Raw genomic sequence first — 27,910 nt, forward strand, 5'->3', positions numbered from 1 at the left:
CAACTTAGCACCGAAACAAACAAAACCGCTCTCAACATCCAGTTCTTTCTCGTGAAGCCAAGTGAGAACACTCAACATGAAACTGCGGAATCTTTTAAAACTTCTCACCACCCAGCCTGCCATCACTAATGCAAGAGGCCTTCCATGGGGTACAAGAAAGCGTTACCTTCTACTTGCTGCTCACACAACCAGGGAAAAGACAAAGTTCAAGGCTACGGCTGGGCTGGGCGGGCGGGAAGGACTGAGTAGGTTGACAAGTATTTGTTAATGACGAAACACACCACTCCAACGCTGAGAAACTGTTCACACTTGACTTTTAAAATGCATAGGCCACGGGTTAATTTTAAAGGTGACATTTAGGGCTGAATTTTAATAGCATGCTTTCCTCCTCCACTCAGTTTCCTTCAAGAACTGCAAGTCCTCACTACTATATGTAATACTTTAAACCAGGGGTCCTCAAACTTTTTAAACAGGGGGCCAGTTCACTGTCCCTCAGACCGTTGGAGGGCCGGACTATAGTTTAAAAAAAACTATGAACAAATTCCTATGCACACTGCACATATCTTATTTTGAAGTAAAAAAACAAAATGGCAAAAACACCCGCATGTGGCCCGCGGGCTGTAGTTTGAGGACGCCTGCTTTAAACAATAAAATTAAAATAAAATAAAATAAAATAAAATAAAATAAAATAAAATAAATAAATAAAATAAATAAATAAATAAATAAAATAAAATAAAAAAAGAACTGCAAGTCTTCGTGTTCTTGGTGTTAACCAGACTCACACTCTCCAGTGTCTGTGGCTCAGAAACTGGTTGCTCTTCTGAAGAGCATTCTGGGAATATAAGGTATTCATTCAGTTCACGCAAGTCATTCATGACAGAGGCGTTTACTAAGCACCAACCACGTGGAAGGGCCTACTGGGGCTGCTCCAGACACCGTTCCTGACTTCAAGGAGCAGAACTGACATTTCCATCCCGGATGCCAACACCTCTACCGGGGGCTCTAAGGGCTCCAGGTGCCGAGTACTGTGCGCTCTCAGGAAGAGCTGTGTCCACAGCCATTCCACCTGCCACACTGACCGGACCCCCGACGGTGTGTCCTCCTGTTTTTACTCGCAACACTTAAGTCAGCGGCGTGGGCCAAGCTCTCCCACATTCCATGTGTCCCTCCAAAGGGAATCCGAGTTTCTCAGGAAAAAAGGCATGGTTTCTTCTCCTCTATATTTCTTTCTTTTTTTAAATATATTTTTATTGATTCGGAGAGGAAGGGAGAGGGAGACAGAAACATCAATGATGAGAGGGAATCATTGATCGGCTGCCTCCCGCATGCCCCCCACTAGGGATGGAGCCCACAACCCAGGCATGTGCCCTTGACTGGGAATGGAACTGTGACCGCTTGGTTCATAGGTCCACGCTCAACCACTGAGCCACCAGCCGGGCTCTTCCATATTTCTTACAGCGCCCTAGGGTATGCCTGGGTACACACAGTAGAAAACAGCACATGTTCAAAACTGAATGTCAAGTCTCTCTGTCTGCCCCTCCTCTTATAATAAAGACAGATGGCTTTCTACTACCGGCTGCTCTGATATTCACCAAAAAGAATGGAATAGCTCTTAATGTTAGATCAATTTTAAAAAATAAACTGTAATTCATTTTCATCGTGGATTACAGAGCATTGAATATTGTTTTAAAGGAGGAAAGTCAACTTAGTTCTTCTGGACAGATTTCAAAATTCTAGTATAAAATGAACCCAAAATATCTGAAGTGAATATTGAAGCTGTTATAAAGGAAACAACCCGCCTCCTTAAATGACCGACCTTCCAACGGAAACTTACTACTTATCCCTGTGCCGTAATCCAACTCACACATTCCTGTTCAGCTTTCGAGAACTGAATGAATAGATCCTTTTGATTTCAGTATCCCCTGGTGTTTTAAAAGTTTTCCATTTAATACATATATTGTTGCCCATTTTATTGTTAGGTGTGATACTGTAAGTATTATTTCAAGGGTATAATTAGACACCAAAGATGAAGGTGGTATGAATCTAAAAAAGTTTAATTCTTTTTTAAAATGTACCCTGAAAATGTATTCATAAAATGAACAAAATAAGTACTTAATGAACACTCGTAGCTGAAGCCGAGAAATGCTGGAATTGGGGCCTTCCCATATTAATGGTATCTTTGTTCTTAATTCTGTGTGATGCTCACAACAGCTCTGAGTCCAAAAAGAAGTCTAAATATTTGTGAATCATTTAATTACAAAGGCCATTCTACTACTGAATAGCAAGACGTAGAAAGAAAGGAATGTAAAAGTGAGTCTTGGCGTTTTCATAGCATTCAGTAAACGTTCTGGACTAACTATATGCCAGGTTTTGTACGGGGCCTGAGAGATTCACAGATGAACAATAAGACATAGTAGCCTACTCCACGCTTTTACCGGAATGCTTTAAATTTCTGGCTTTCTCCTCCGAATTCTGATACTTCAGTTCCAGTTCTTTTTTATCTTCTTCTAGCAGCTCCAGTTGCTGTTTGAGGTTGTGTATCTCTTTGTGGAGTGCTTCATTTTCTAGCTGTTCTTCTAATTCTTTGACCTGTAAGTTATAAACAGACTTTTATGGAGGGATAAAGTTTCTCCCGTGTCCAGGAAAATAAAGGAAAAAAAAATGTTTCCCATTTACTTTGCAAATTCATAGCAAAGAGATTCCAATCCATCTTAAAAACTATAAAAATTCTGGGACACAGATAATACTTAAAATCATTATCGGCTATTTGATTCAATATGAGTTTACTGGACACCGATATCCCCGAAAATTTAATTTTTAACTTTCGAGTCAAAAAAGTAAGACCATACCTAAAAATTTCATTTAAAACAGATGAATACCTTCATACCCATTTTCAAAGAGCTCTGGGGGAACAATTTGGTAACAAGCATCAAAATCCTTAAAAGAAGGAGGAGAAGGTGAAGGAGGAGGAGGAGAGGGAAGGGGAAGAGGCAGAAGGGCTCTGATTCAGTAATGCTACTTTTAGAATTTGTTTTAAAAAAATAAGACAAGTGTCCAAATTGTATTCTCTAAAGTATACTTTGTAACAGGAAATAATTGGAAATAATCTAAATGTCTGCCAATATTATTGATTTAGTAAATTCTGAAGTGTTCATTAAATGAAATACTATGCAACCATTTAAAATCACATAGCTCACTATACACTGACACGGGAAGACATATTAATAATTTCAAAAGTAAGGTTACAGAACAGAATGCATGGTATGATTCCATTTAAACTGTATTCATAAAAGTATATATCTACATAAAGTGTAGATAAGCACCAAAATATGAGATTCTTGGGTAATCTTAATTTTCTTTAACTTTTTCTGTATTTTAAAAATTTGTTTATTCGAAGGAACATGTTATCTTTATAATTGTAAAAACAATACAGCTGGGTTTAAAAATTTCTGGATCTCCAAGTGGACTTACAGACAGGTAAGATATACTTTGTAAACCATATACATGAAATCTTATCCAGAATATCTGTATGGTGTAGTATTAAGTTTTGGAAGTAATGACTGCTATTATTTCATTCATAAATTTTATCTGATCTTCAGCCTCTCCCCCCTACCCCAATAAGGTACATATATAACAATTTAGTCCCACATCTCAGTTCAATTCAATAGATTCTAGGTATGCATCATTTACTGAATGAGTTAACTGCAAGTAGCAGGACTTTTCCAGAACCAAAAAAATTCCAGGATGAGCTAAATAAAAAAAGCATTCTTTTATTCTCTCTTTATTTAAAACTAGAGGCCCGGTGCACGAATTCGTGCACGGGTGGGATCCGCCGGCCTGCTCCGATTGGGGTGGGGGGGCCAATCGGACACAGGCTGGCCTGGGAGAGGGGCCATGGGTGGTTGACGGGCCGGCCCCACCCCCTGGTTGAACTCCCAATCGAGGGGACAATTTGCATATTAGCTTTTTAGTATATAGGATGGTAATCCTGCATATGGAGACAAAAAAGATTGTTTCCCTCCCATTCTCTATGCATATACCAGCATCTCTTATTTTTTAAATATATTTATTTTTATTGATTTCAGGAAGGGAGAGGGAGAGAAGAGAGAGAGAGAGAGAGAGAGAGAGAAAGAGAGAGAGAAACATCAATGAGGAGAATTATTGATCGGCTGCCTCCTGCATGCCCCCTAGTGGAATCGAACACAGAGCCTTTAGTCCGCAGAGCCACTGAGCCAAACCAGCTAGGGCCCAGCATCTCTTATTGGGGTGGGGGGGTGGGGGGGCGGGGGCGGGTCTCAACCCTACCTCATGTCCAACCTTTTGAAATCTTCAGAAATTTTCAAGGATAAATGTCAGTATTGTTCCTTAAAGACACTTTGACAAATGATCATGAATAGCAGCTAACAGCCTTTCCTTCACAAACTAGGTACACTGTAAGCAGGCTAAATATTGACATAATTTTTCTGAAGTGGTTTCTTTCACTTGAAAGCCATTGTTCTAGCTCTTGGCCTCTCCCCCTCCTCGACCCCCCTCGCCTGCCACGCTGACTAACCTTTCTGCCCAGCACACCCAGGTAGGCGGTGCTAGCTGGAACGGCTCCACTCAAACGGAAATAACCACTTAGGAAGCCTTTAAACATACACATTTGTGCAAGTTTACAAAATCAGAAATTTTCTCCAAGCAAACGATTACTACCAGCAAGGACTTTTCCTCCCTCTTTGAGTAAAACCTATTTGCCCTCCCACAGGCTCCCGGAGACTAATACTCTCCGGGTGCACACGGTCTCCCCAAAACGCAATCCAACAAAGGGTGCGTTAGATGCATAATCCAAGCTCTTCTCAAGTTGTATCTCTTTTCCTCCCTTCTTCTGGCCTTTGGGACAGTTTCAAGTCTACAATAATGCACTATACATTTTTGTTGGCCACTAAATTAAGTTCATTTGGTGGTGGTTGTTTTTCTAAAAGGTAAAAATGACAGATTTGGTAACTTAGTAAGGCAAAATGTGGAACTCGAAGTGACCAGACCAACTCTTCTCATTTTAAGTGTGTGTGTGTGTGTGTGTGTGTGTGTGTGTGTGTGTGTGTGTGTGTTAAGACTCCAGAAGAAAATCTGTTACCTTTTGTTGATGCTGAATCCTCTCTTCCTCAAGGAGCTGGGTGAGTTTTGCATTTTCATCTAATGCTTTCAAAAGCTGTTGGTCAGGAGCAGAGCTCTGCAGCAGCAGGTGGCTTTGTCTCTTTAGCTTGTTTTGTTCAATGAACATCTGCAGAAGTTAATTACGAACATGTCTATACCAGTCAATCTCACATATCTCAACAGAAACTTGAGCACAAGGAAAGTGATGGAGTTTTTATCGAAATTTTCTGAATGCTACACAGTATAATGGTTTTAGAAGTAATGGTTGCCATGATTTCATTCATAACGTTTATACAATCTTCAGAACCTTTACCCTTGCCCCAACAAGGTACAATAACGGAGCCATTTTTAATATTGTGTTATGGCTTTAAAAGCCATTAATACTAGCAGTAGTATTAGTATTACTGGAACAGAGGCTGTTAGCGGATTCTTCTAGACTAGGGAGGCTCGAATCCCTGATGCGTCACCATCTTGACATGGAATTGTTGTATCCAAAATGGATGGTCACATTTTTGCTTTTTATTTATTATCATTTTTTAATATATTTTTACTGACTTCAGAGAGGGAGGGAGAGATAGAAACTTCAATGATGAGAGAATCATTGATCGCTGCCTACTGCACGCCCCCTACTGGGGATGGAGTCTGCAATCCAGGCTTGTGCCCTTGACCAGAACTGAACCCAGGACCCTTCAGTCCACAGACTGACGCTCTATCCACTGAGCCAAACCAGCTAGGGCACTTTTTTTTTTTTTTAATAGACAAGTAGGAGTAGGAGTGGGGAAGAAACTTTCATTTTTCACTTTATGCATTTGAGAATTGTTTGTATTTTTTACAAGGCATATATGTATCTATTCCTTTTGTAATTAAATATATAAAGTAAATGAACTTTAAAATTTCATTTCTAAGTCTCCAGACAGTAGGCTCCCAAGGGCAGAGATCCTATTTGCCTTCTTCACCATTATATTCCCACGATCAGCAGTGTCTGGTTTAATAAAATGTTTGCTGACTGCACAAGCACAAAATGCAAGACAGCAGTACATCTGCTTAAACTAAGTCATGTAATCTTTTTTAAAAAATATATATTTTATTGATTTTTCACAGAGAGGAAGGGAGAGGGATAGAGAGTTAGAAACATCGATGAGAGAGAAACATCGATCAGCTGCCTCCTGCACACCCCCTACTGGGGATGTGCCTGCAACCAAGGTACATGCCCTTGACCGGAATCGAACCTGGGACCCTTCAGTCCGCAGGCCAGTGCTCTATCCACTAAGCCAAACCAGTTAGGGCAAGCAGCAGTTATCTGTTAAAAATCTGAGAATTTGTAAACCATTAAAAGGGAAGATATCCTGGTTCTAATCTAGCTTTATCTTAAAAAATAGTTCTCTTCTCACTATTGTGCAGATCAAATCTAGATGCTGGAAAATCACTGAGCACCACTGCAAGTGTTTATGCTAGGGCAGTGGTCGGCAAACCACGGCTCGCGAGCCACATGCGGCTCTTTGGCCCCTTGAGTGTGGCTCTTCCACAAAATACCACGTGCGAGTGCGCACGTACAGTGCGATTGAAACTTCGTGGCCCATGCGCAGAAGTCGGTTTTCGGCCTGGGTGAGTCTATTTTGAAGAAGTGGTGTTAGAACACTCAAGGGGCCAAAGAGCCGAGGTGGCTCGCGAGCCGAGGTTTGCCGACCATGGTGCTAGGGTGACATAAGTGCCACGGCTCTTCATATCCCTCCTCGAAAGTGTGTCTCCTCACTCTGGGATGGCAGAACACCATTTGTTTTCATATCCTTAGTGAAATCTTGCTTCTCTCATCGATCCTCTCTGCTACTGCATGGCCTTCATGTTTTCTTTGAACACCACTCTACAAACAACAGATGGAAAACTGAAAATGTCCCTCAAAGTAAGACCCTGGCATTCAGGTCAAAATCAGCCAACATTTTCAGTGTCACAATGGAGGCATCTTCATGTGATCTCTACACTCCCTCCCCCTCGACTGTTTATTTAGTTCCATTATTTCTATTGCTGCAGCTTTTCCCAAAGGGCTCTGACACACTCCAATTCTTTTCCCTTTCTTCCAAGTAATAAGAGAACATTATTTGCTCACCTTTCATTAAACTCTCTGAATAAAATGAATCATAACATTTCAAATCAAATCTTCTTGGGCTAATCTTCTTGCATGGAGTTCATTGCTAGCCCAGCTACCTTCTAGCACAGCACGACTCCCGCGCAAAACCATAATCCGATTTTCAAATGTCATTTGCATAACCCCATGCTCTGTCTTCTTTCTCCGCTACAGACACTTACACCTAAGAGTGTTTTACATTTCCTTGGCTACTTCCCTTCAACCTACAGTACAGTACGTACACAGGTTCAAAAAGGTTTCTCCAGGATGGAACTCTCCTGCAGATCAGCTCTCCATCCTTGTTAGGGTTCAGCCAACTGGTACCTCATTATTTCCCTGGAAACCAGTCCCAGAGCCACAGGATACCAAAGGGCTACCTGGCAACCAAGGTAAGCCGAACACGAGAAGCTCGAAGCTTATCTCTAACATGAGAGGAACATCATTGCTCTGGTGAAAGGCTGAGACAATGGGTGTACAACATGGCAACGTTCCACAGCAAGTAGAGGCATCAACTCACACAATGAGAGCACTGGAGAGCAGCACGGTACTGCTACTTGAGATGGTACACGGAGAGGTAACCTAGATGCGTAAGGCTATTTGAAACCTACACAAGTCCTCAAGCTGGACCTTCCATCACAAGTTACAAGTGTCCCTAAATATAATTTCTTTCCTCTATGTAGCATTTTATTTTTTTTTTTGCTTAATCCTCACCCGAGGATATTTTTCCATTGATTTTTAGGGAGAGTGAAGAGAGAGAGAAACATCAATGTGAGAGAAACACATCGATTGGTTGCCTCCTGCAGGAGCCCTGACCAGGGCCTGGGCTGGGGAGGGACCTGCAACCAAGGTAAGTTTCCTTGACTGGAATTGAACCTGAGACCCTTTGGTCCACAGGCCGACGCTCTATCCACTAAGCCAAACCAGCCAGAGCCCTCCAGGTAGCATTTTAGAGTTTACAAAATACCTTTGAAAAAACATGCCATTTAAAATCCACTTGGTTATCCGGGTATCATCAGATAATTCACTTGGTTATCTGTGGTGAAAGTGAAGCCCCAAGAGGCTAAAGGGTTGCTTTAAGGTCATGTAAACCAGTAACTGACTGACATGCCAAAATCTGAACCCAGATCTTCAGATACCAAGTTCAGTGAACTTGAGACAATTCCGTAGCTGCCTCCCTAAATCAGCTGATCCTTCATTCAAAGGTGTAAGTTCTTACTCAACCTAAAAAAATTATTCTGATGTGTGATCTACAAAGATCTTTAAGAAATAAACATTTAAAAACGAGGTCTCTACAAGATACTTACCTCTTGTGCAAACGACTCTGCTTTCTTCCGAAGGTCCTTCTCTAGTTCCAAGTTCACCTGCATCTCCTCATACTCTTCTACTGCTAGCATGGACACTTAAGAAGACAAGGAAAGGAAAACAGACAACATGTCACCCAGATCATCAGGAATATGGATGAAAAATAGTGTTTAAAAGATTCTTTCTACAGCACTCGCAACCATTGCTGGTTGGAATATAAAATGATAAAGCCTTTTGGAGGGCAATGTGAATCGAAATCTAAAATTATTCATACCCTTTGACTCAACAATTCCACTTTTAGGAATGCATTTATTCTCCTAAGAGAATAACTGATGAACATATACGGAGATTTAGTGGCAGGGCTGCTCTCTGCATTGTTGCTGAAAGAAGTAAAATAATCTAGATGGCCTAGCATGGAAGGATCAGTGAAGTCTGCTATGTACAAGAAATGTTATTCTGCCATCAAAATTATATTGCAGAAGCATGCTTATTGGATAGAGAAAGACATTCATGACATTTTAAAGAGTTCATTTTTGTTTTATAAAAGCCACATTCTAAACACATCCACAAGGCATTTCATAGAAGAGGACACATATAAAAGGCCCATAAACACGTGGAAAATACTCATCTTTATTAGTAACCAAGGAAACACGAAGTAAAAACACAGATACCTTTTTAGACTCACCAAAGAGGCAACTGGCAAAAATTAAAAGTACACATCGAGTCTGGAGATGATAGGGAACAAATAGATGGCTAACAGGGGTGTAAACCTATAGATCTACTTAAAAAGAAATTTGGCCTTAGGTGGTGAAATAAAGATAACATTTTACACTTATCATATATCTTGCTAAAACTCTTAGACATGTGCACCAGGGGACAATAAGAATTGTCATAACAGCATGACTTGGAACAGTAAAACACTGGAAAAAAAAACACCCCTCAAATATCTACCAATAGGATATTGGATAAATGAATCCTGGTGTAGACTTTGAATGAAATACGATAAGCACGTGAAAATAAACACCACGGCAGAGCCCCTCACCATGGACGAACCTCACAAACACGAAGCTGAAAAGGCACATGGGCGAAAATATGCCATTTTATAAAGTTCACAACACGCAAGATTAAACAATATGCTGTCTGGGGACACATACATATTTGGCAAAACTATAAGTAAAAGAAATGATAAAAACCCAAGGGAGAGACTGAGTAGAGAAGGCTGTTCGGGGGCTCGGAAGGTACTAATGGGTAAACAGAAACTCCTTTTGCTGGTATTTTGTCTTCCAGGGATGTTGTAAACATAGCTAACAATTTAATGGATGTCCGGGCTTTTGAAGATGGGAAGAAAATACACTAAGATGTATATTCTGTATGTTAACAGTGCTGTTCACTGCACTGGAAAGACTGAGAGTTGTGTTTTGTTTTGTTTTCTTTTTCCCTTTTTTCTGTCGTGAATCTATAACTTTCCCCCAAAAGAAAAGTACACAAGCTAAATAAAAAGAAAAACAGATGTAAGTTATGTTCAAGTGTTCTCCATGTTCACAAAGAAGAGAGAGAGAACGCCTGGGGTCCACTTGGGCCCAGAGGCAGAGCTTGGCATTAAAGTCACGATAGGACAGACGTCTCCCAAGGGAAGATGGTGTGAAAGACGAGCAAAGCGATGACACTTTATGACCTTTTGTGCTCTATCCTGTGAAACGATGACAGAGACAAGACGGGGGAGGGACGAAGCCATTGCGCGACGTAGACAGATATGGCTCCGGTCTCTCCACCTGCTTGTGGTGAAGCTCTTTTGATCCCGAGCCAGTCCATCCACACAATCTTTTCAAAGGCTCCCCTAATGGCTGCTTTCCAACCATGTTCCGCCGGGGCACTCAGTCCTAACTGACTAAGGACTGGTTTGCTGTGTAATGACATAGAATTTCAGACTCTGTACTCAGTGAATCTACTGCCTACTCAGGGGAAAAACGAATAGTCTTGCTCGAGGAAAGCAATAAAAGAGGTGGTTTGGGATGTGAATTACAGGCCCCTGGGTTATTTTTCAAACCGATTTAAAGGAGAAATTTCATGAGGAGAACAAAGAAGATTCTACTACAACTGTCTGAAGCCCGGGACAGGATAATTGACTCGCTTTTCTGCGTCCAGCACACTATAATATGAAGTGAAGTTCACCTGCTCCTTCTTCCCTGGGTTCTGAAAGCAATGAGTTTGGTTCTAGTCATATATTTATTATATAATCTCTCTGCCCCTCCCTGGAAGGGGGGGGGAGCTCTCTCTGAAGGCAAGATCCACATGCTAACCACTGTGGAACCCTCTTTCTAGCATGGTGCATCCAGACTAGAACGTCTTCTACACTATTTCTTTTCTTTTTTTTTAAATATATTTCTTCATTGATTTCAGAGAGGAAGGGAGAAGGAGAGATAGAAACATCAATGATGAGAGAGAATCATTGATCGGCTGCCTCCTGCACATCGCCCACTGGGGATCAAGCCAGAAACCCAGGCAGGTGCCCTTGGCCGGAATCAAACCTGGGACCCTTCAGTCTGCAGGCCGACACTCCATCCACTGAGCCAAGCCGGCCAGGGCTTCTACACTATTTCTGTCTTCTGAAAGGTGGAAAGAGCTGAGGCGATGTCACAATGGCGTGCATCCCCCCCCACACACTTAACTACAAGGTTCCTTATTCAAAAATCTCAAGTCATGAATAATGCAAAGATGGAGAAATCCCATGAACAAGAGGGGCGACCCTGGGTCTGAAAGATTTGCTTTTAGTGTTGCAGTTTCTGAACTCAGAAAGAAGGTAAAAAAAAGGGGGACAAAACCATAGTAAGCCCACTCTCTTGGGTTTTGAGTTTCAAAATGAGCGGGCCTTGTGTTTCTTAAATAAATGTCCCAAGACTCAAAAGCGGGGTGTGTGTGTGTGGTGGGGGTGGGGGGGGGGGGGGGGGGGTAAAATCGAAATGAGAGCATCTCCTTGCTCTAAGTTAGGAGAACACAGTACAGGAGAACAGGAGACAATTCTTGCTGCAAGAACCTTTAGGCACAGGTATAAACAACCCGAAACCTATGTCTACAAAATGCATTACACATGTGCTTGAGAAACTAAGAGTGGAAACACATACCTCTATTGCATTTTTCTAAGACTTTCCTCTGCTCAAGGACTTCGGAATTCAGAGCATCTTTTTCTTGCTTCACTTTATTTACCTAGAAACGTGAGATTGTGAGGGGAGAAAGCACCCACAGCTGTAAGATAGGACACATGGCGACGTGTGACACTCAAGTTGCTGTTCAATGTTCCACAAGAAACTAACACTGTAAAGTAGTGATTGGCCTCGCTGCGTAGGCTTTTATTGCAGCTCTTCGCAGAGCCTCGAAGGTAGCGACTTCAGGTAGGATGGACAACTGCAGAGGCTGTATAATGGCCTTGGCATGGGCCCCACACATGGTAGTGCTCTAAGTGGCCAGTGTGAATGGTTCATAGTTTTAATGCGAAAATCCAACTAGAGAGCACTTGGAAAATACATGAGTCATTTAGAGAGCCAGTACTCAATGTTGGTATTTATTTTAAATGTTGATGCTATTTGGCTTAAGTAAAACATCCATGAATTTTTGAAATAAAAAATATTTTCAACTTGGATGACTGTTGGCTTAAATAGAATACATATGATAATATTCCCCCAAAACTTCTGAAATAACTGTTGGCATCTATCAATAGGAGAAGAGAATATCATAGATAGTTTAAAAAAAAAATGTAAAGCTACATGTATCAAAGCAGATAAATCTCAAATTCCACTTTGTGGAATTAAAAATGCAGGGGTGTGAATATGGTTTTAAAACACTCAAAGTGCTATGAATTGTAGTACAAATGTCAGTGCATGCATTGCCAAGATACAACTAGAGTTCAGAAGAGTGGCTAGTTTGGGGAAATGCAATTGAGGGGAGAGAGAGAGAGGAAGAGAGAGAGACACCACAGTTTCAACACTACTTTCATGTTTTATGTATTAAGCCAGGTTGTAGGCACACTGATGTTCATTATTTCGTTTTTAGTATTTTCCAAGTGTCTGAAACAGTCCTAACAAAAACAACTTCTGACATGGCTTCCGACCCCACCTCTCAGTGGCAGGGAGAGGATCCCCGATAATCGTCACTGAGGACTGGCGTGCATCAGAACGCGTTTCCTGACTCTCTCCTGTGGTTACCCTCACGAAACAAACCAAGACCGCGGTCCGGAAGGGGCCTCCGAGTCCAGCAGGACTTCGGAGCGTCTCTGAACTGATTTCTTTGGGTGTAAGCTCTATTTTTTATTTTGGTTTCAATTAGTAACTGGCATAACATGGCCACCAGGAATGCTATTTCCAAAATGCCATCGTCCTTCTCCCCATTCATTCGGAGGTGTCGCCACAATCCACGAGAGCACCCGGTTGGTGGGCACTGCTTCCCAGCCTCTTTCCCATGACGGCCCTTAAGAAAGTGACAGCACGTGTCTGGGAACTGAGGTAACTGGAGGAGGCTGCTCGCTGAAGGGGATCAACACCCCGCCCCCCTTGTCAGCCCTCGGAGGGCTATCAAGGGGCTACAGCACATCGACTGGGAAGCTCTGGGCTACAGGATCTGAGAACCACTGACAGACGTCAAGTCGAGATTGCAAAGGCAGATGCTTGAAGCCTCGTGCAAAGAAAGGCAATTGTGTACTCCTCTTGAAGACAAGTGACAAGGAAAAAGAAGTTTCTCCAAACACCTACTTGAACCATTCTACCCCCTGGCACATGGGCCTGTGATGGAGGTACATGGGGACAGCCCTTCCCAGTGGAGCCAGCCATTCACTGGAGAAGCAGACACTTCTTCACCCGCGGTGATCAAGTGTCTGACTTAAACTCAAGACACCACTCTCACAAATCTGCCTCCTGTAGTGAAGTCTGAGGGGCAACTGAGAACACTTAGGGCTACTTCCGTGTTTTATGTATGAAGCTAGGTAGTGGGTATATGAATGCTCATGATCTTACTTTCCACACCTTTTGGTATGTGGGGAGCAGATCAGAACTGGTACTTGGTTCACATGTCAGGCATCGGCTTCCAAGGGCAATTTTTAACATGGCTCGTCCCCAAACACCTCGAAAACACCAAAGGCCTGGCCTTTCAGGCCCAAGATACATACTTCTTCGATTACTTCCGCAAGTTTGCTCTTGAGATTTTCCAGTTCGACGGCTAATATCTTCTTTTCCTCCTGAACAGATACAATTTGATCCCGAAGTTCTGCATTTTTAAAGGAAAAAAAAAAAAATGAGGGGACACGTATACAAATAAATGTATTTTTAAAAGAGGAAATCAATCTTGTCCGAAGAATTGAAAATGCCAGCCCATGGGCAGTGCATGGTCAAGGTCATTTAACAATTAAAAGGAAAATGGAGAAGCAAAGGATGATGGAAATCTCGCTTCCAAGCCCCCCCAACACAGCCATGGTTATTAAGAACTTTATATCAGGCAAACTCACTGTGTTAAATGTACCAGATCATGTTTTCTTTGCATTCCAGCAAACCCACATTCAAGAAAACGATCTGGCATTTCAGAAGCAAAATTGTTTAAGCTTTCAGCAAAATAAATTAAGGCATTGCAGTAATTCCTTTTTTTATTTTATAACGGCCATGGGCTCTTGTCACAATACAATATAAACAACTGGGCAGTTAATAATTTGGAGATTTTGATTTGAAGAAAAATCCTGATTCTCTGCCAATTTATAGCCCTTAAACATTATTTGAACTGACTCAAAATATAACCTATTTGAAAAGGGTTAATTCTAGTAATTTTCTCTCCAGAGTTGTGGGTGTTTTGTTTCTTAATTTATTTCATATTTGCTAGTACTGGGATCTAATGAAAACTGTGTTACTGGAACGGAAATATTAGTGACTGTAAGTGCAAAAGCCTCTGGTGGGCGATTAAAGTTACTTCCGCCACTCAAATGTTAAAAAAACATATACACGGATTAGCACAGGGTCCTCAAATTTATACCCAGGCTTCTGGTTTTGCCACTGAGTTTTGAACTGCTCTTAATTTCTTACCCTCCTGCCAGGACAGTAAGAAACCCGCTATGTGGTTATTTATAAGTTAAATCAAACTTTTTGCACGAACCCAGCTTGAAGGAGTTCTCAGAGACTTATTTCAAAATCACTCTCTCTACTGGCTGGCCACTCCTGAAGGAAGAACAAGAGATCACACTGTTCAAGACCCAACAGAAGGGAGGATTGTGGACAAAAGAAAATCCTTGAACCTTCCTCCCTCTTTCCTCACCAACGTAAATATTATTTTGTCCCAGGTTAAGGGAGTGGAGCGTCAGTTAAAGATGACTTTCTCTAGACAGCCATCCCTGGGTATCCACAAAAACTGGCTCCAGGACCCCTTCAGATAGCAAAATCTGCGAATGCTCAACTCCTTTATATAAAATGGCATAGTATTTGCACACACCCTAAGCACATCCTCCTGTACATTTTAAATAATCTCTAGATATAATATCTCATACAATGTAAATGCTATGTAAATAGTTCTTATGCTGTGTTGTTTAAGAAAAAAGCTCTGTACATAGTCAGTACAAATGCAACCCTCTTAGGTCGAACTACACTGTACCTGTCAGCAACAACATAACATTCCGCCCCCCCGGCCCCCGCCCCGCCAAATATTTTCTATCTGCCATTGGTTAAATCCACGCATGCAGAACCCACTGATATGGAGCTGACTGTACTTTCTCCTTAAACTTCCAACTGAAGAGTTGCCTATCAAGCTAACAAGTATTGCTTCTGAGGTGTGCACTAACTTCAAGTCCCCCACTAGTTATTAAACCAAAATCTGCTTTTTGACGTCTTTCACACACACAATGTATATATGAATAAAATAAATGTGTATCTAATAGATGCATCATGTGACCTTGCCTAACAGCACTTCTTGCTAATCAACACAGTTTTTTCCTACTGCGTACTGCGTACAGCTCGCTGCCTGAATCCGATGACACGTTCTTTGAGGGCACAGATGAAGCAATTTGGGGAGGAATCTTCCCCGAAGATTCCAACAGAGAACCACAACCAGGAGCTGTTGACTAAAGATACTTTTATTCACTCTTTCACTTCATTAGAATTTCACCAAAAATATCTTAACATATAGTCCCTACTCTTAAGACGTTTATAGACAACTGGGCTGTTTGTCAGGACAATGTTTTTAGAAGTGCCTCGTCCCAAACAAGAAAGCAACTCATGAAACACAAAAGTGACAGCCTATCTTGACTTGCACCCACGCTCCACTTTAGGAGACTTAAATCAGAATCTTCTCAAGGTAAAACCCAGACATCGGTATTTCTTAAAGTTCTCATGTGATTCCAATGTGCAACCAGGGGTGAGAAACATTATCAAAAACAAGCTCAATAATTTAAGCCACGAGTCCCACCTTTGATTTGCTTCTGGCACTGCACTGAGACACACGGCTCAGCAGTAGCCTCGGGATCCGTAGTTGGTTCTTCATCATCAATGTTGATCTCTTCCGTTATTACATCTGGTCCCAGCTTGGCCATGTATAACATGCTGATTCTTTTCAACGTCTTGTTTTCTTTATTCAGCTAAGGCAAAATGTAAAAACAGTTATTTTAACAGCAGTCAAATGAGTTATCTTGGGTTTCTAAACAACAGACAAGTCAAGGGCACTTCTGTCTGACATACTCATCAACATTCACAGCAGGAAATAACAACTAGAAGACTCATGAAATAAGGCTTTTATTTACACTTTTAATAATAAAGTCATTGCTTTAAGTAAGACCTGATGCCTGGGTTACAGCCAGCAGCATGTGAGAATGCTAGTTATCACTGACAAGAAATATAAGAGGAATTAAGATCAAACACCAGCACAGATTAAGCCCAATATCAGTTTGATTGTCTTAAGTAAGGCACTTAATTTCAAGCAAATGTTTTCTTTGTTGCTGTGCTGTGAACACTTTTTAAAGGTCTGTTTGCCCAGCATTCCCCTTTTCTGCCACTACTCTTCACTGTTCCACGCGATTCCTATGGGAGCAGCCTCAGACCCCAAAACACATCCTATCTCTTTGGCCATAGCTACTCAGACCAGGGATTAGGCTCAGGACCCAAGCTTGGCCAGCTGGACCCCTTCTCTAGAAATCTGGAGGCTGGATCAGAGAGATGAGCTTCTTTCCATAGGTCTGGATGTACAGAAGCTATTTGTGACCACATTCCACTACTGGATGGAGGAAGAGAGGAAGGCGGTCTGTATGTAGCAAAGCCAAAAATGGAGCTGATGTGTAGAGAGAGGCAGAGAAAAGCAATGGAGAGAGGGTTTCCCACATGCCTCCAGCCCATTCCTGAACTGCATCTAGCACACAGAATGGATGGAATTCTCCAATCCCTCTGTAACAAATCCCAGCTTTTTCTTCTCTTTCTTAATTAAGCCAGTTCAATATGTGTTTCTATCTGTACAGAGTTCTAACGATACACAATATAAGGAAGTTCAAGATAGGTTTCCATTATCTCTATAAAGAGTTCGAATTCATAGCAGAGAAAAGGAATCCTAATTCATTGAGATATGTTATTCGTTAATGTAGAAATGAGTTCTTTTTTAGTGCTATGCAACTATCATTACCTTTTTAGCTCATGTGTTTATGTGCATATAAAATGTTAGTACAATGCACACACAAAGAGTAGCCGTGGTCCAAAGTCCACAGGAGGAAATCATGGTGTTGCTGATGTTTTCTCTTCTTAAGACTAAAAAGTGCTCTTCTCTTACTTGAGTACATGAAAGTATTGACAAGATTGGTTTTTCTAGTTAAAATGCAAACATATTTCCTTTAGTAAGAGCTATTAATCATCAAGACGTGTTCTGAATTAATAACTGATACTGAAAAGATATACAAACAGAAACATTATTCATTGGAAAGCATACCGCCCTTCCCTACTATGTACCTTACACCAGAATAAGATGTTTAGTCCGGTACTTGTCTAGCTTTGGCCCTTCATTTATGATCATAATTTGAATTCCCTCAGGGAACCTCCCAGGAAAGCCCAGCCCATTCCAATCTGGGAGATCTAATTCCTCCCCAATAATATTAAATCTAAGTATATCTCAAGTAGCTGCTCTGGAGCACAAGAGGGGCTTCCGCTCTGGGGAATCAGGAAGAATCTCCTAGAAATGGTTTTGAATGGCATGGATTCTTCCTGGGAAGCTTGGAGAGATCTATTCAGGGAATCAGACACAGCCTTTATTCCCCATCCCCAGCCCACAGCTCCGGCTTCTAGCTCCCCAGATTACATCAGAGGATCAGGAGGCCCGTGATTTCCCACCCCCTCTTCCTTAAAATGGAAAATTCAAGTCAACACTGTTTGGGGTGGGGGTGGTCTTTGAACCATGAACGCTACAGCATACCTAACTCTAGAGCAGTGGTTCTCAACCTTTCTAATGCCGCGACCCTTTAATACAGTTCCTCATGTTGTGGTGACCCCCGACCATAAAATTATTTTCATTGCTACTTCATAACTGTAATTTTGCTACTGTTAATGAATCGTAATGTAAATATCTGTGTTTTCCGATGGTCTTAGGCTCTACAGCAGCGGTTCGCGACCCACAGGTTGAGAACCGTAGCAAAATTACAGTTATGAAGTAGCAACGAAAATAATTTTATGGTCGGGGGTCACCACAACATGAGGAACTGTATTAAAGGGTCGCGGCATTAGAAAGGTTGAGAACCACTGCTCTAGAGGCTCAAAGGTCCTGGTCAATTCTCAAGCAAGGCATTTTTTTTCTGAATGTTAGAAAAAAAAAAACCACAAAAAACAATTGAAGAAAAAAGTGGGGGGAAAAAAACTCTCAAAACTTAATTTGTAATTCTGCATCCTAACATTTAAACAAATGGTCCCAAACTCTGCACACCAGAATCTCTACAGAGCTTTTTAAAAGTCCCAATGCACAGGCCCTCGCCAGACCAAACTCTCTGGTGTGGCCCAGCACAGAGCTTCCCAGGTGGCTCCAATGCACATCAATACTGAGAAACATGGATGTAGAGCAATGCAATGCTTTCCCATGCATTTCCATAAAATCAGCACAGCAGAGGGAAGAGCCAGCTCTACAATAAATCGCCTCTGCTTCCAGAATAACCTAATACTTCAGTGTCAGTTTTCTCATCAGCAAACTAAGGATAAAAACAGTCTCCATCTCATAATATGAAGATTAAATGTGAGATGTTACATATAAAATATTTAATGCAGCACTGACATAGTACAAATTCAGCAAGTGTTAGCTACTAGTAATAAGAGAGGTTTAGCTTGTGCTAATTTTCCTTTGGAAATCTTTTATCAGCTAGTTTTCTTCAACCAAGGTATTTATCTATACCTTTTTTTCCTCCTCCAGGATTGTCATAAAAAAAAAAAAAAAGAAAATACTAAGTTTTGCCAATTGGTCTCAATACATTACTTCCCAGGCCACCATCACAATACTATTTAATAGCCTGATAAACGTTCTGTCCTGAAAAGAATTTAATGGCCCAACCAGAGTGGTTCAGTGGTTGAGCCCTGACCCATGAACCAAGAGGTCACCAGTTCAATTCCTGGTCAGGGCACATGCCCAGGCTGCGGGTTCAATCCCCAGTAGGGAGCATGCAGGAGGCAGCCAATCAATGACGTTTCTCTCTCATTGAGGTTTCTAGCTCTCTATTCCTCTCCCTTCCTCTCTCTCTAAAAATCAATAAAAACATTTTAAAAAGTGAAAGAAGAGTTTAAAACCTCTATCAAAACAGGGCACCCAAAACCACCATGCCTGGGCCACATCCCTAGAGTCAGTGTATCTGGGGTACTCTTAAAGAAATCAACCCTGTTCTATCCTGACACTTAGGACAAGGTAACTGTAGCTCGGGGAGGTGAATTCTCTTGTTCAAAGTCACATGTCAAATTAAAAAGGTGGGGGGGGGGGGGAGATAAAATAATTTTAAAAATTATTATATGGATCAAGCGCATAGTGAAAAAAGGAATAGTCTACCCCATGCTCATTCCAGTACTAACTCTAGTCCATCCTGTCATTTAAGACGAGACAGCAGTATGGGAAACACAATTAACTGGCCCAGAGTCGCATATGCCTAAAATGACATAACCAGGAATAACACCTGTGTCTACCGCCGCCCAAACCACTGATTTCCATAAACTCCGCCAGCCCTGAGAGGCAGTCGCTGTTCTCCCTTTGGGTGTTGTATTGCGACAGGGACACTTGTTAATAGCAAGAGAAAATACAGAGGCCATCCTTAGAGCATTTAGTACGCTCCCAATATATTTTCCCTGCTTGTTTCAAAAGAAGAAATAAAAGAAAAGGAAGAGAGAGTCCACTCTGTATTAAGGACCAGTGCACCCCAGTGATGGGCAGGAGAGTGGAGAAGACGTTGAGAGCACCCATGTTATCTCTGTTTTTAAAGGGATGGCCTATAATGCTGTGTGTTCTTCAGACAAATAACAGAAGAGAAGCTACACACACATAATTTATATTCTTAGTTAGGTTCCGACTGCATATCTTATGAATTCTAATGTAGTGTCATTATGCAAACAATTAAGCAGATACCTCTAGCAAGCATACTGTTATGCATACATGTTAGATAGATACATAGGTACATAGATTTGTACAATTTCAGTCACATGAAAAGACATACTTTAGAGGAAGGTGATGGGGGGAAAAGGGAAGAATCGCAGCCGGCATTACTAATGAAATTTGGGTGAAAATTGCTGTAGTCCATTTTCTGATGAAATGGTTCAGATGCCTTTTACGCAACCCAAAACACATAAGACAGAGATGAAAACATTCTTTAATAATAATGTACTTCTGATGAGGCAGAATATAGAAAATTACACACTTGGTAAATTCATCAGCTAGAAGCAATCAGCAGAGCTCTGGGGGTCACCTTCCGCATGCCCTCGCTTTGCTTTCACAAATAATCACCTGAAATGCCAGGCTGGAGGCTGACTTTTTCATCTGGTTCCAACACGAAACACGCACTGCTCTTTTATGCCACACCAGCTTAGTCTGAAATTTGGTGAGCATTTTAAACGAATGCATAGACATTCGGAAAGTCCAGTTCAACAGATTACTCTGGGACTACTTTTCATAAGCAAAAAAGCACAAACGCTGAAATACACACACACACACACACACACACACACACACACACACACGCCCCTTTTCCAGTAAAAGAACCTCAGCAAATACCTCTAGCAAGCATACTGTTAATGCATACAAATTAGATAGATACATAGGTGTGTAGAATTTCAGTCACATGAAAAGAAATACTTTAGAAGAAGGTGAAGGGGGGGAAAGGTAATGAAGACAGCTATTTACATAATCATATTCCAAGATTCTGAGACCTTACAACACCTTCCTCATGAACAGTGGAGATGACAGACTGAAAAACTGAAAAAGAAAAAACAACAACAACAACAACAATCAAAACACAGAAGCCACTGTGTAGAAAAGCAAGCAGAAATGTAAAGGCTCAGGTCGCGTTTCTTTCATTAGAAGTCTCACCTTTGTTGCCAAGGCCTCAGCGCTTTCTCGGCACGTCTTCTCTATTTCAAGATGGTTCTGCATAAAATTAACTTCCTCTATAACCATGTGAGAAACTGGGAATGAGGGAAAAAAAGTCTCAGCATTCAGAGATTAGTCAGCGATTCCAGAAGCCCACGCATCTTGCCCCATGATTAAGAATACTTCAATTCTTTCGCTGGCCAGTCCTTTAGGGATGGTGAGTGAGGAAAGTGTTTAAGATGCTGCCCTGGTTAAAATCGGAGCTGATATTTGAATGCAGAAAGAAAAAAAGAACCAACAAAGAACTTTTATTGCTACAGACACATTTTAAGACAACTAGGATCATTTTTTTTAAGTGTCTATTTTCTCTGTAGCTGTATATGTAACCGCTAATTTATGCAAAAGGTCCTTTCACACATAAATAGTGACAAACATGATTTCTTTTTCTTAGCGGGATATACAATTGGACCTAATAAGGAAAATTAGCTAAAGAGAAATTTTTAAAACTTACATCTTGAGTTGATCCCATACCTGTAATAATAATGTGGCAGTTTAGCGAAGGTGAGTTTTGCTACAGTCTTTATTAGTGACCCAGTGGGATTCACTATTATTTCATAAACTCCAGGGCAGAGAAGTATATAGCAATAAGATTTTTTGTACTACATAATGATGAAAACAGATGCTAATGAGTTGCATCCCAGACTGTCAGAAAGACTAAGAAAAATAAATTTCACTTGTTATTTTACCACTGCTTGAAAAATAGTCCTTTTCAGATATTTTTTTGGTAGCTGGTTTATATACTTTGAGATTTAAAGGTACAAAGTAACCTAGAACTTGAATTATACTTTGAAGAACAAGTAAGAATAATGCCAATTCCTTTCACCCATTATTTCTAGTTAAAAGAAAATGCTCAGAATCTCAAACTTACTTAACTACACAGACATGTAAACTTACTGACGTCTGTTTGGCTTAACAAAAGAAAAATGAAGGATACCCAAACGTGAAACCCAACAAAGTTAGGCGTAAAGCACTGGGCCCACGTAACACGAAGAGAGATTACTTTTGCTTCATTTAAGCTTCATTAACCTGTAATTATGATTAAACTCAGGGGGGAAAAATTTCTCTCTCCGAATTAAAAAAAAAATGTATTACTCCCTAAGTCTGTCCAAAGTTCTTATTATGTTAATATTCAAATTCATAAAGCAGCACTAAATGGCCAGAAACATCTCTAACCTTGACATTTTTTTCCGGGGTAATAATAATCTGCGGCAAATGCAGGCCAACCAAAAACCACTTAACTAATTAGTAGTTGCAGTCAGCGAGAAAAACATGAATCAACACTGTTATTACAAGTGGCACATTTGAGTGGCATCTAATTATGACTTGATGAGCACGATACTTGCATTATCAACATTACTACTGCATCCCATCAGGGCCTAAAAGCTGCTGATGGCATTGACTTCGAGAAACTCCCACTCCATGGTACAGCAGCACCCAACAATCGGCATGGCAGGGGCCCCCTCACTAAATGACACGTTAAGCGTAATTACTGGTAGACATTGTAAATAAACAGGATTGGAAGTGAAAATTGTACCGAGTGCATAAGACACAATCTGACACATTGGAAGTGGCAGCCTTAATTGAGAGTTTCTTTGACTGCTCAAGATCATTTCAACTGCATTTCTCCGGCGACAGTGATTATAACTGTGGAGACAGACGGCATAATGGTATCAGCACTGCTGACAGAGCAGTGAATTAAATTGTATCTGCTGTTGTGTGAAAGCCTTGATGAGAGGTACAGATGCCTTAGTGGTCTTATCATTATAACACAATGGTCATGTTGTCATCAACCTTTCTGGCTCCAATTGAAAAGAAATGATTGTGTGTTGAAGCTTCCCCCCCCCCACTCCCCCCTCCACACCACCCCCTCCTCCTCTTCTATCTCTTGTTCTGAATAGAACCAATTTTCAGAGAGCTATGAAATCACGCAATAGGTCCTAAAATGCAGCTGCTTGGCATACAAACGGGTCCCCATTAAACTGGAATCACACACAATATGTGTTTATGCCAGAAGAACAAATAGAAGCTGAACACAGACCAAGTTTATTCACACACACAAAGCCCATGTAGCTCTTCATCAATATAATTGCCTTTTATATTGTAGTTTAAATAATGGGCTCTATTATTTCCTTAAAATCCTAATATTCCTGGCACTTTATCACTATATTTACAAGGTAGGTTCTTCAAAAAATGTAGAGGAAAGAGAAAAGAAACCTATACAATTTTTTTTTACAACATCAAATATTACTTTGAATTTTTAGCCTTAACTACTTGACATCTTCTGCCACAATCTGGTATTTCCACTATCATAACAAAAACATAAACACTCTGCATGTTTCATAGGAATTTGGCTTTTTATTCAGTAACATTCTTGCTCCTGGGAAGAGTAAGAAAAATTATTCCACAGTCATAAGGTTTAGGCCTAGCAAAAAAGAAATAACAACACGTATTTTCTAAACATTTTGTAAAAAGCTTCCCTGTAATTTAACTTGATAAACTTAGCGAGGTAGAACTAGCCCACATTTTCTCCAATTCTGCTATGGAATACTCCATCATGTAGGGTTTTTACTTCTTCCTTTAAGAGGGAACAGCACAAATAAAAAAATGTGCTTTAATTTTTAGTCTAAAAAATTATCCCAGAAGGGTATCAGAGAACCCTTCTTAGCAATTTCCTAAATTCAAAAGGGATGAAAATATTTCAAAGAGCATTTATACCTTTAAGAAGTATGACCCTATTTCCAAAACCACAAGTCACGTCACATGACACAAACACTTTTTTTAATATACAAATGTGTTTGCACCTTTCAGAGGATAAACGTTTTAAAACCCTTTAATTGTTCATTTAATGATTTGCCTATGATCCTAAATTCAGGCTTGTCTCACAATATCGACAATCCATGACCACTGCACCTAAACCACCTATAATTTGAATGACATGAAGGCTTAAAAAAACAAAAAGAATGAGCTTTAAAATAAAATGACCCTATTAGTGCAACTATGTTTTAAAAATCCTAGTATTTTGGAAATGCTTACTGAAATATTTACAGATAAAATAATATGATGACTAGACTTAGTTTCAAAATAATCTGAGGAAAATGAGTGTGGGTGAGTGGATGTACAGAAGAAAGAAGATTGGCCATGAGTTGATAACATGTTGGGTACATGGTGGTTCATGATACTATTTTCTCACTTTTGTATAAGCTTGAAATTTTCCATAATAAAAGTTTTTTGAATGACTCTGAGAACTCTGAAGTGTGACCTAAAAATACATCATTTATTGCTTCTATCAAGTTGAGTTGAATTAGCAAAGTTTGTCTCTCCTCTTCCATGACCCCAAAACACGCCTGCACACTTGGCATTACAGAATACATGACAGTGTAGGGCAGTGGTCGGCAAACTGCAGCTCACGAGCCACATGCGGCTCTTTGGCCCCTTGGTTTTTTAGCAAAGGCCAGCTTAGGAGTACCCTAATTAAGTTAATAACAATGTACCTACCTATATAGTTTAAGTTTAAAAAATTTGGCTCTCAAAAGAAATTTCAATCATTGTACTGTTGATATTTGGCTCTGTTGACTAATGAGTTTGCCGACCACTGGTGTAGGGGAACTGGGTCTTTTAAAAACTTGTGTTTGTCTTTTACTAACTGTGAGCATTAGAGCAGAGATTTTTGTTTCGCTCCTGTCTGATTCTCTTGCACTTAGCGCACTGCTATATTCAAGGCAGGTTATCATGTTTGTACGTGTTTCTAGGACTGGGAAAATATGTCAGGCCTAAGTTCACCTGTGAACACCCTTTTACAGAAATGTTCTCTGCCATGGAGAATGGCTTAGGAAACAACCACCATCACCATTTATTGAACCAACTCTGTATCCAGCCTTGTGCTAACCCTTTACATGGATTCTCTCATAAATCCTCATGACCACCCTGGGAGGTAGGTATTTTCACAGCAATTTTATATCTGAGAGCACTGAGGCCCAGAGAAGTGAAGTAACAAATCCCAAAGGACAGAGGTCCAATTGCTAAAACCCAACCAAACCTATTTCCAGGTGACTCCGATTTTCCATGTTCCCTTCTAATTTGTCATATTTAAAGGTGACACCACCAAGGAGGCTGCTTCCTGAGCTAAGCACCTCTCCATCCAGCCACCTCTCAACAATATTTAGTCGCCAGGATGTCTCTGAGGTGTGCGTGGTGAATGTACCGGAAGTCCGTCTGCAACATCGGATTACGTGGGAAGGTTTTCATTGTAGTAAGAAAACAGCCATGGAAACCGCCCGGTATGGGAACACTGGTGTGCCCTACACCTGGGCAAAGGGTCTACGGTGGTGGCCTGAGTTCACGAAACGGCTGTCTTTACTCCTACTTTCACAGGAACCTGTCTTTCTAGGAAACTCGGCTTAGCTATGTAGTGGTATTGTCGTGCAGAAATACAGGAAAAATGCACAGGAAGAGCTGGTGGAAGGCCAAGAATGGCATGGAAATGAGGGTGGGCAATAGTAGGAATATAGTTGCAAAGAACATTCTTTTGAGTTAATAAAGCTATTGTAATGATCATGACCTGCATGTCATTTTCCATACGAACAGCTGTAAACCTACTTTTGCCTACCCCTGTATGGCCCAAACCAGCTGGGAGAAGCAGGCTAAGCCAGGGAGAGTAGAGCCTCCCCCTTCCCCTCCCCCTCCCCGGCCTAACAAAGCTTTTTCTGAGCCTCAGTCTGCTGCTCTTCCTCTACTTCAGGAACTAGGCCTGGTAGGTAAACATTACAGGGAGGCCAATTTCCACTCGGCCCCGGAAGACCCTTGCAAATGGGGAGACCAGACGTGTCCAGAAACTAAATCACGGAAGGCAAATGACTGACGTGAGCTCCATTCTGAAGGGCAGCCACGCACTGGATGGCGCAGAGAGTGGGACGGGCGTAGCAGCAACTAACACGCGTGGAGCCCTGACTAGAGAGCCAGGCACTGCGCTCAGCCCTTTGCACGTGGATTATCTCATTTCGTCCTGAACAGCCTAGCAAACAGGGTCACTTACCCCAACTGTACTAATGCAGCTACTGCTCAGGGCTACACGGACTCACACCGAATGGTGCTTTTCACTGGTGATAACTGCCTCACGGCCCTCCAAATATAAAATTCTACCCCGGCCCTAACCGGTGTGGCTCAGTGGATAGAGCATCGGCCTGCGGACTGAAGGGTCCCAGGTTCGATTCTGGTCAAGGGCATGTACCTTGGTTGCGGGCACATTCCCAGTAGGGGGTGTGCAGGAGGTGGCTGATCAATGTTTCTCTCTCATCAATGTTTCTAACTCTCTATCCCTCTCCCCTCCTCTCTGTAAAAAAATCAATAAAATATATTTTAAATAAATAAATAATAAATAAAATAAAATTCTACCCCGTGTTCAAAAGTCATGAACCATAGACACAATTTAAAAAAACAAAACAAAACAAAAAACAAAACATTCAGCCCGGCCAGTGTGGCTCAGTGGTTGAGCATCGACCCATGCACCAAGAGGTTGCCGGTTTGATTCCTGGTCAGGGCACATGCCTGGGTTGCAGGCTCGATCCCTGGTGGGGGCACGCAGAAGGCAGCCGATCGATGTTTCCCCTCTCCCTTCCTCTCTCTGTAAAAACTCAATAAAAATAAAATTAAATCTTTTTTTTCTTTAGTAATGAACTTCAGACTCAATTTTCTAAAAAATATTTAAAGCTTTCTTGGTCCCCACTAAGAAAGTCCCACTAGAACTTCCCATTGCACACAGTACGCCCATCTACGGTCCCTATTTAATGCAGCACCTTAACTGGTCACAAGGCCAATGGCACAATCCGGATGTGACTGGGTTATCAGCACAAGTGTAAGGACATCTCGTTCCTCCTGCATGGGGGGAGGCGAGAGAAAACCCCACGCAACTGTAATTCGTACATTCACACACAGGAGTTATGTCTGTCACAGCATACTGGCCTCCAAAGGCAGGGAACGTCAACCATTCCCCGTGGGTTTCCTTCGCTCCAGCAGACTCCTGCAATAAACTGGCTATTGCAATGTAACTGCCACGCTGCCCTTTTCTAGCCGTTTTACCTTCAACGAGAATACAGTGTTTTCTCAGGTAAGCTGCCAAGTGAACGAGGTGCTATAATCGAGGGCCCGGCGGATGCAGCATCTGCAGAGCAGTGCAGGAAGGCCCTGCTTCCAGGGGTGACACGGGGTCACGTGCCCTGCTCACGTCTGGCCCTGTTCCCATGACACATTCCCTTGTGATCCTCCGGAGTGTCCTCACATATGTTTTCTCTTAGGGGATAAAGGACTGGAACACATCTATATCCCATAAAAATTAACATAGCAAACACTTAGCAATAAGTATTACAACTTCCGTGGGAACAGAGCCTTCCTCGGGGAGAGGCCCATTTCTAACATTCAGACTCTTAAAAATGTGTACGTTCTGTGAATCTAGGATTGCTCCTTTATACCCTAAGGAACTAATCGTGTAAAGATGTGTGTATAAGAATACTTGTCACGGCATTATTTATAACAGCTAAATACCAGATATAATCCATCTACCACGGAAGGAACATTTAAATAAATGATGGTCCTATCATATAACAGAACACTAAGGGCAACAATGAAAACTAATGATACATTTCTACTGGTGTGCAGAGATGACCCTAATATACTGTTGACCGAAGCAAGCAAGCAAGCTGCAAAGCTAAAGGCAAAGTATGACCATATTCCTGGTAGAGACACATATTACACAGA

The 27,910-nt window shown here is 41.3% G+C and overlaps 1 protein-coding gene across 1 annotated transcript in view; it reads right to left on the bottom strand.

Moving 5' to 3' along the window:
• Positions 1-27,910, bottom strand: part of SHTN1 (shootin 1) — a 90,326-nt gene that overhangs the window by 37,196 nt on the left and 25,220 nt on the right. The window contains exons 4-10 of the mRNA XM_054729016.1: positions 21,101-21,195; positions 15,989-16,157; positions 13,716-13,813; positions 11,683-11,764; positions 8,563-8,657; positions 5,117-5,263; positions 2,436-2,589 (exon numbers count right to left, since the gene is read on the bottom strand). Of these exons, the coding sequence (XP_054584991.1) occupies positions 2,436-2,589; positions 5,117-5,263; positions 8,563-8,657; positions 11,683-11,764; positions 13,716-13,813; positions 15,989-16,157; positions 21,101-21,195 (840 nt within the window). The remainder of the gene's footprint in view (positions 1-2,435; positions 2,590-5,116; positions 5,264-8,562; positions 8,658-11,682; positions 11,765-13,715; positions 13,814-15,988; positions 16,158-21,100; positions 21,196-27,910) is intronic.

Source organism: Eptesicus fuscus, chromosome 17 (genome assembly GCF_027574615.1).
Source record: "Eptesicus fuscus isolate TK198812 chromosome 17, DD_ASM_mEF_20220401, whole genome shotgun sequence".
NCBI classification, from domain to species: Eukaryota; Metazoa; Chordata; class Mammalia; order Chiroptera; family Vespertilionidae; genus Eptesicus; species Eptesicus fuscus.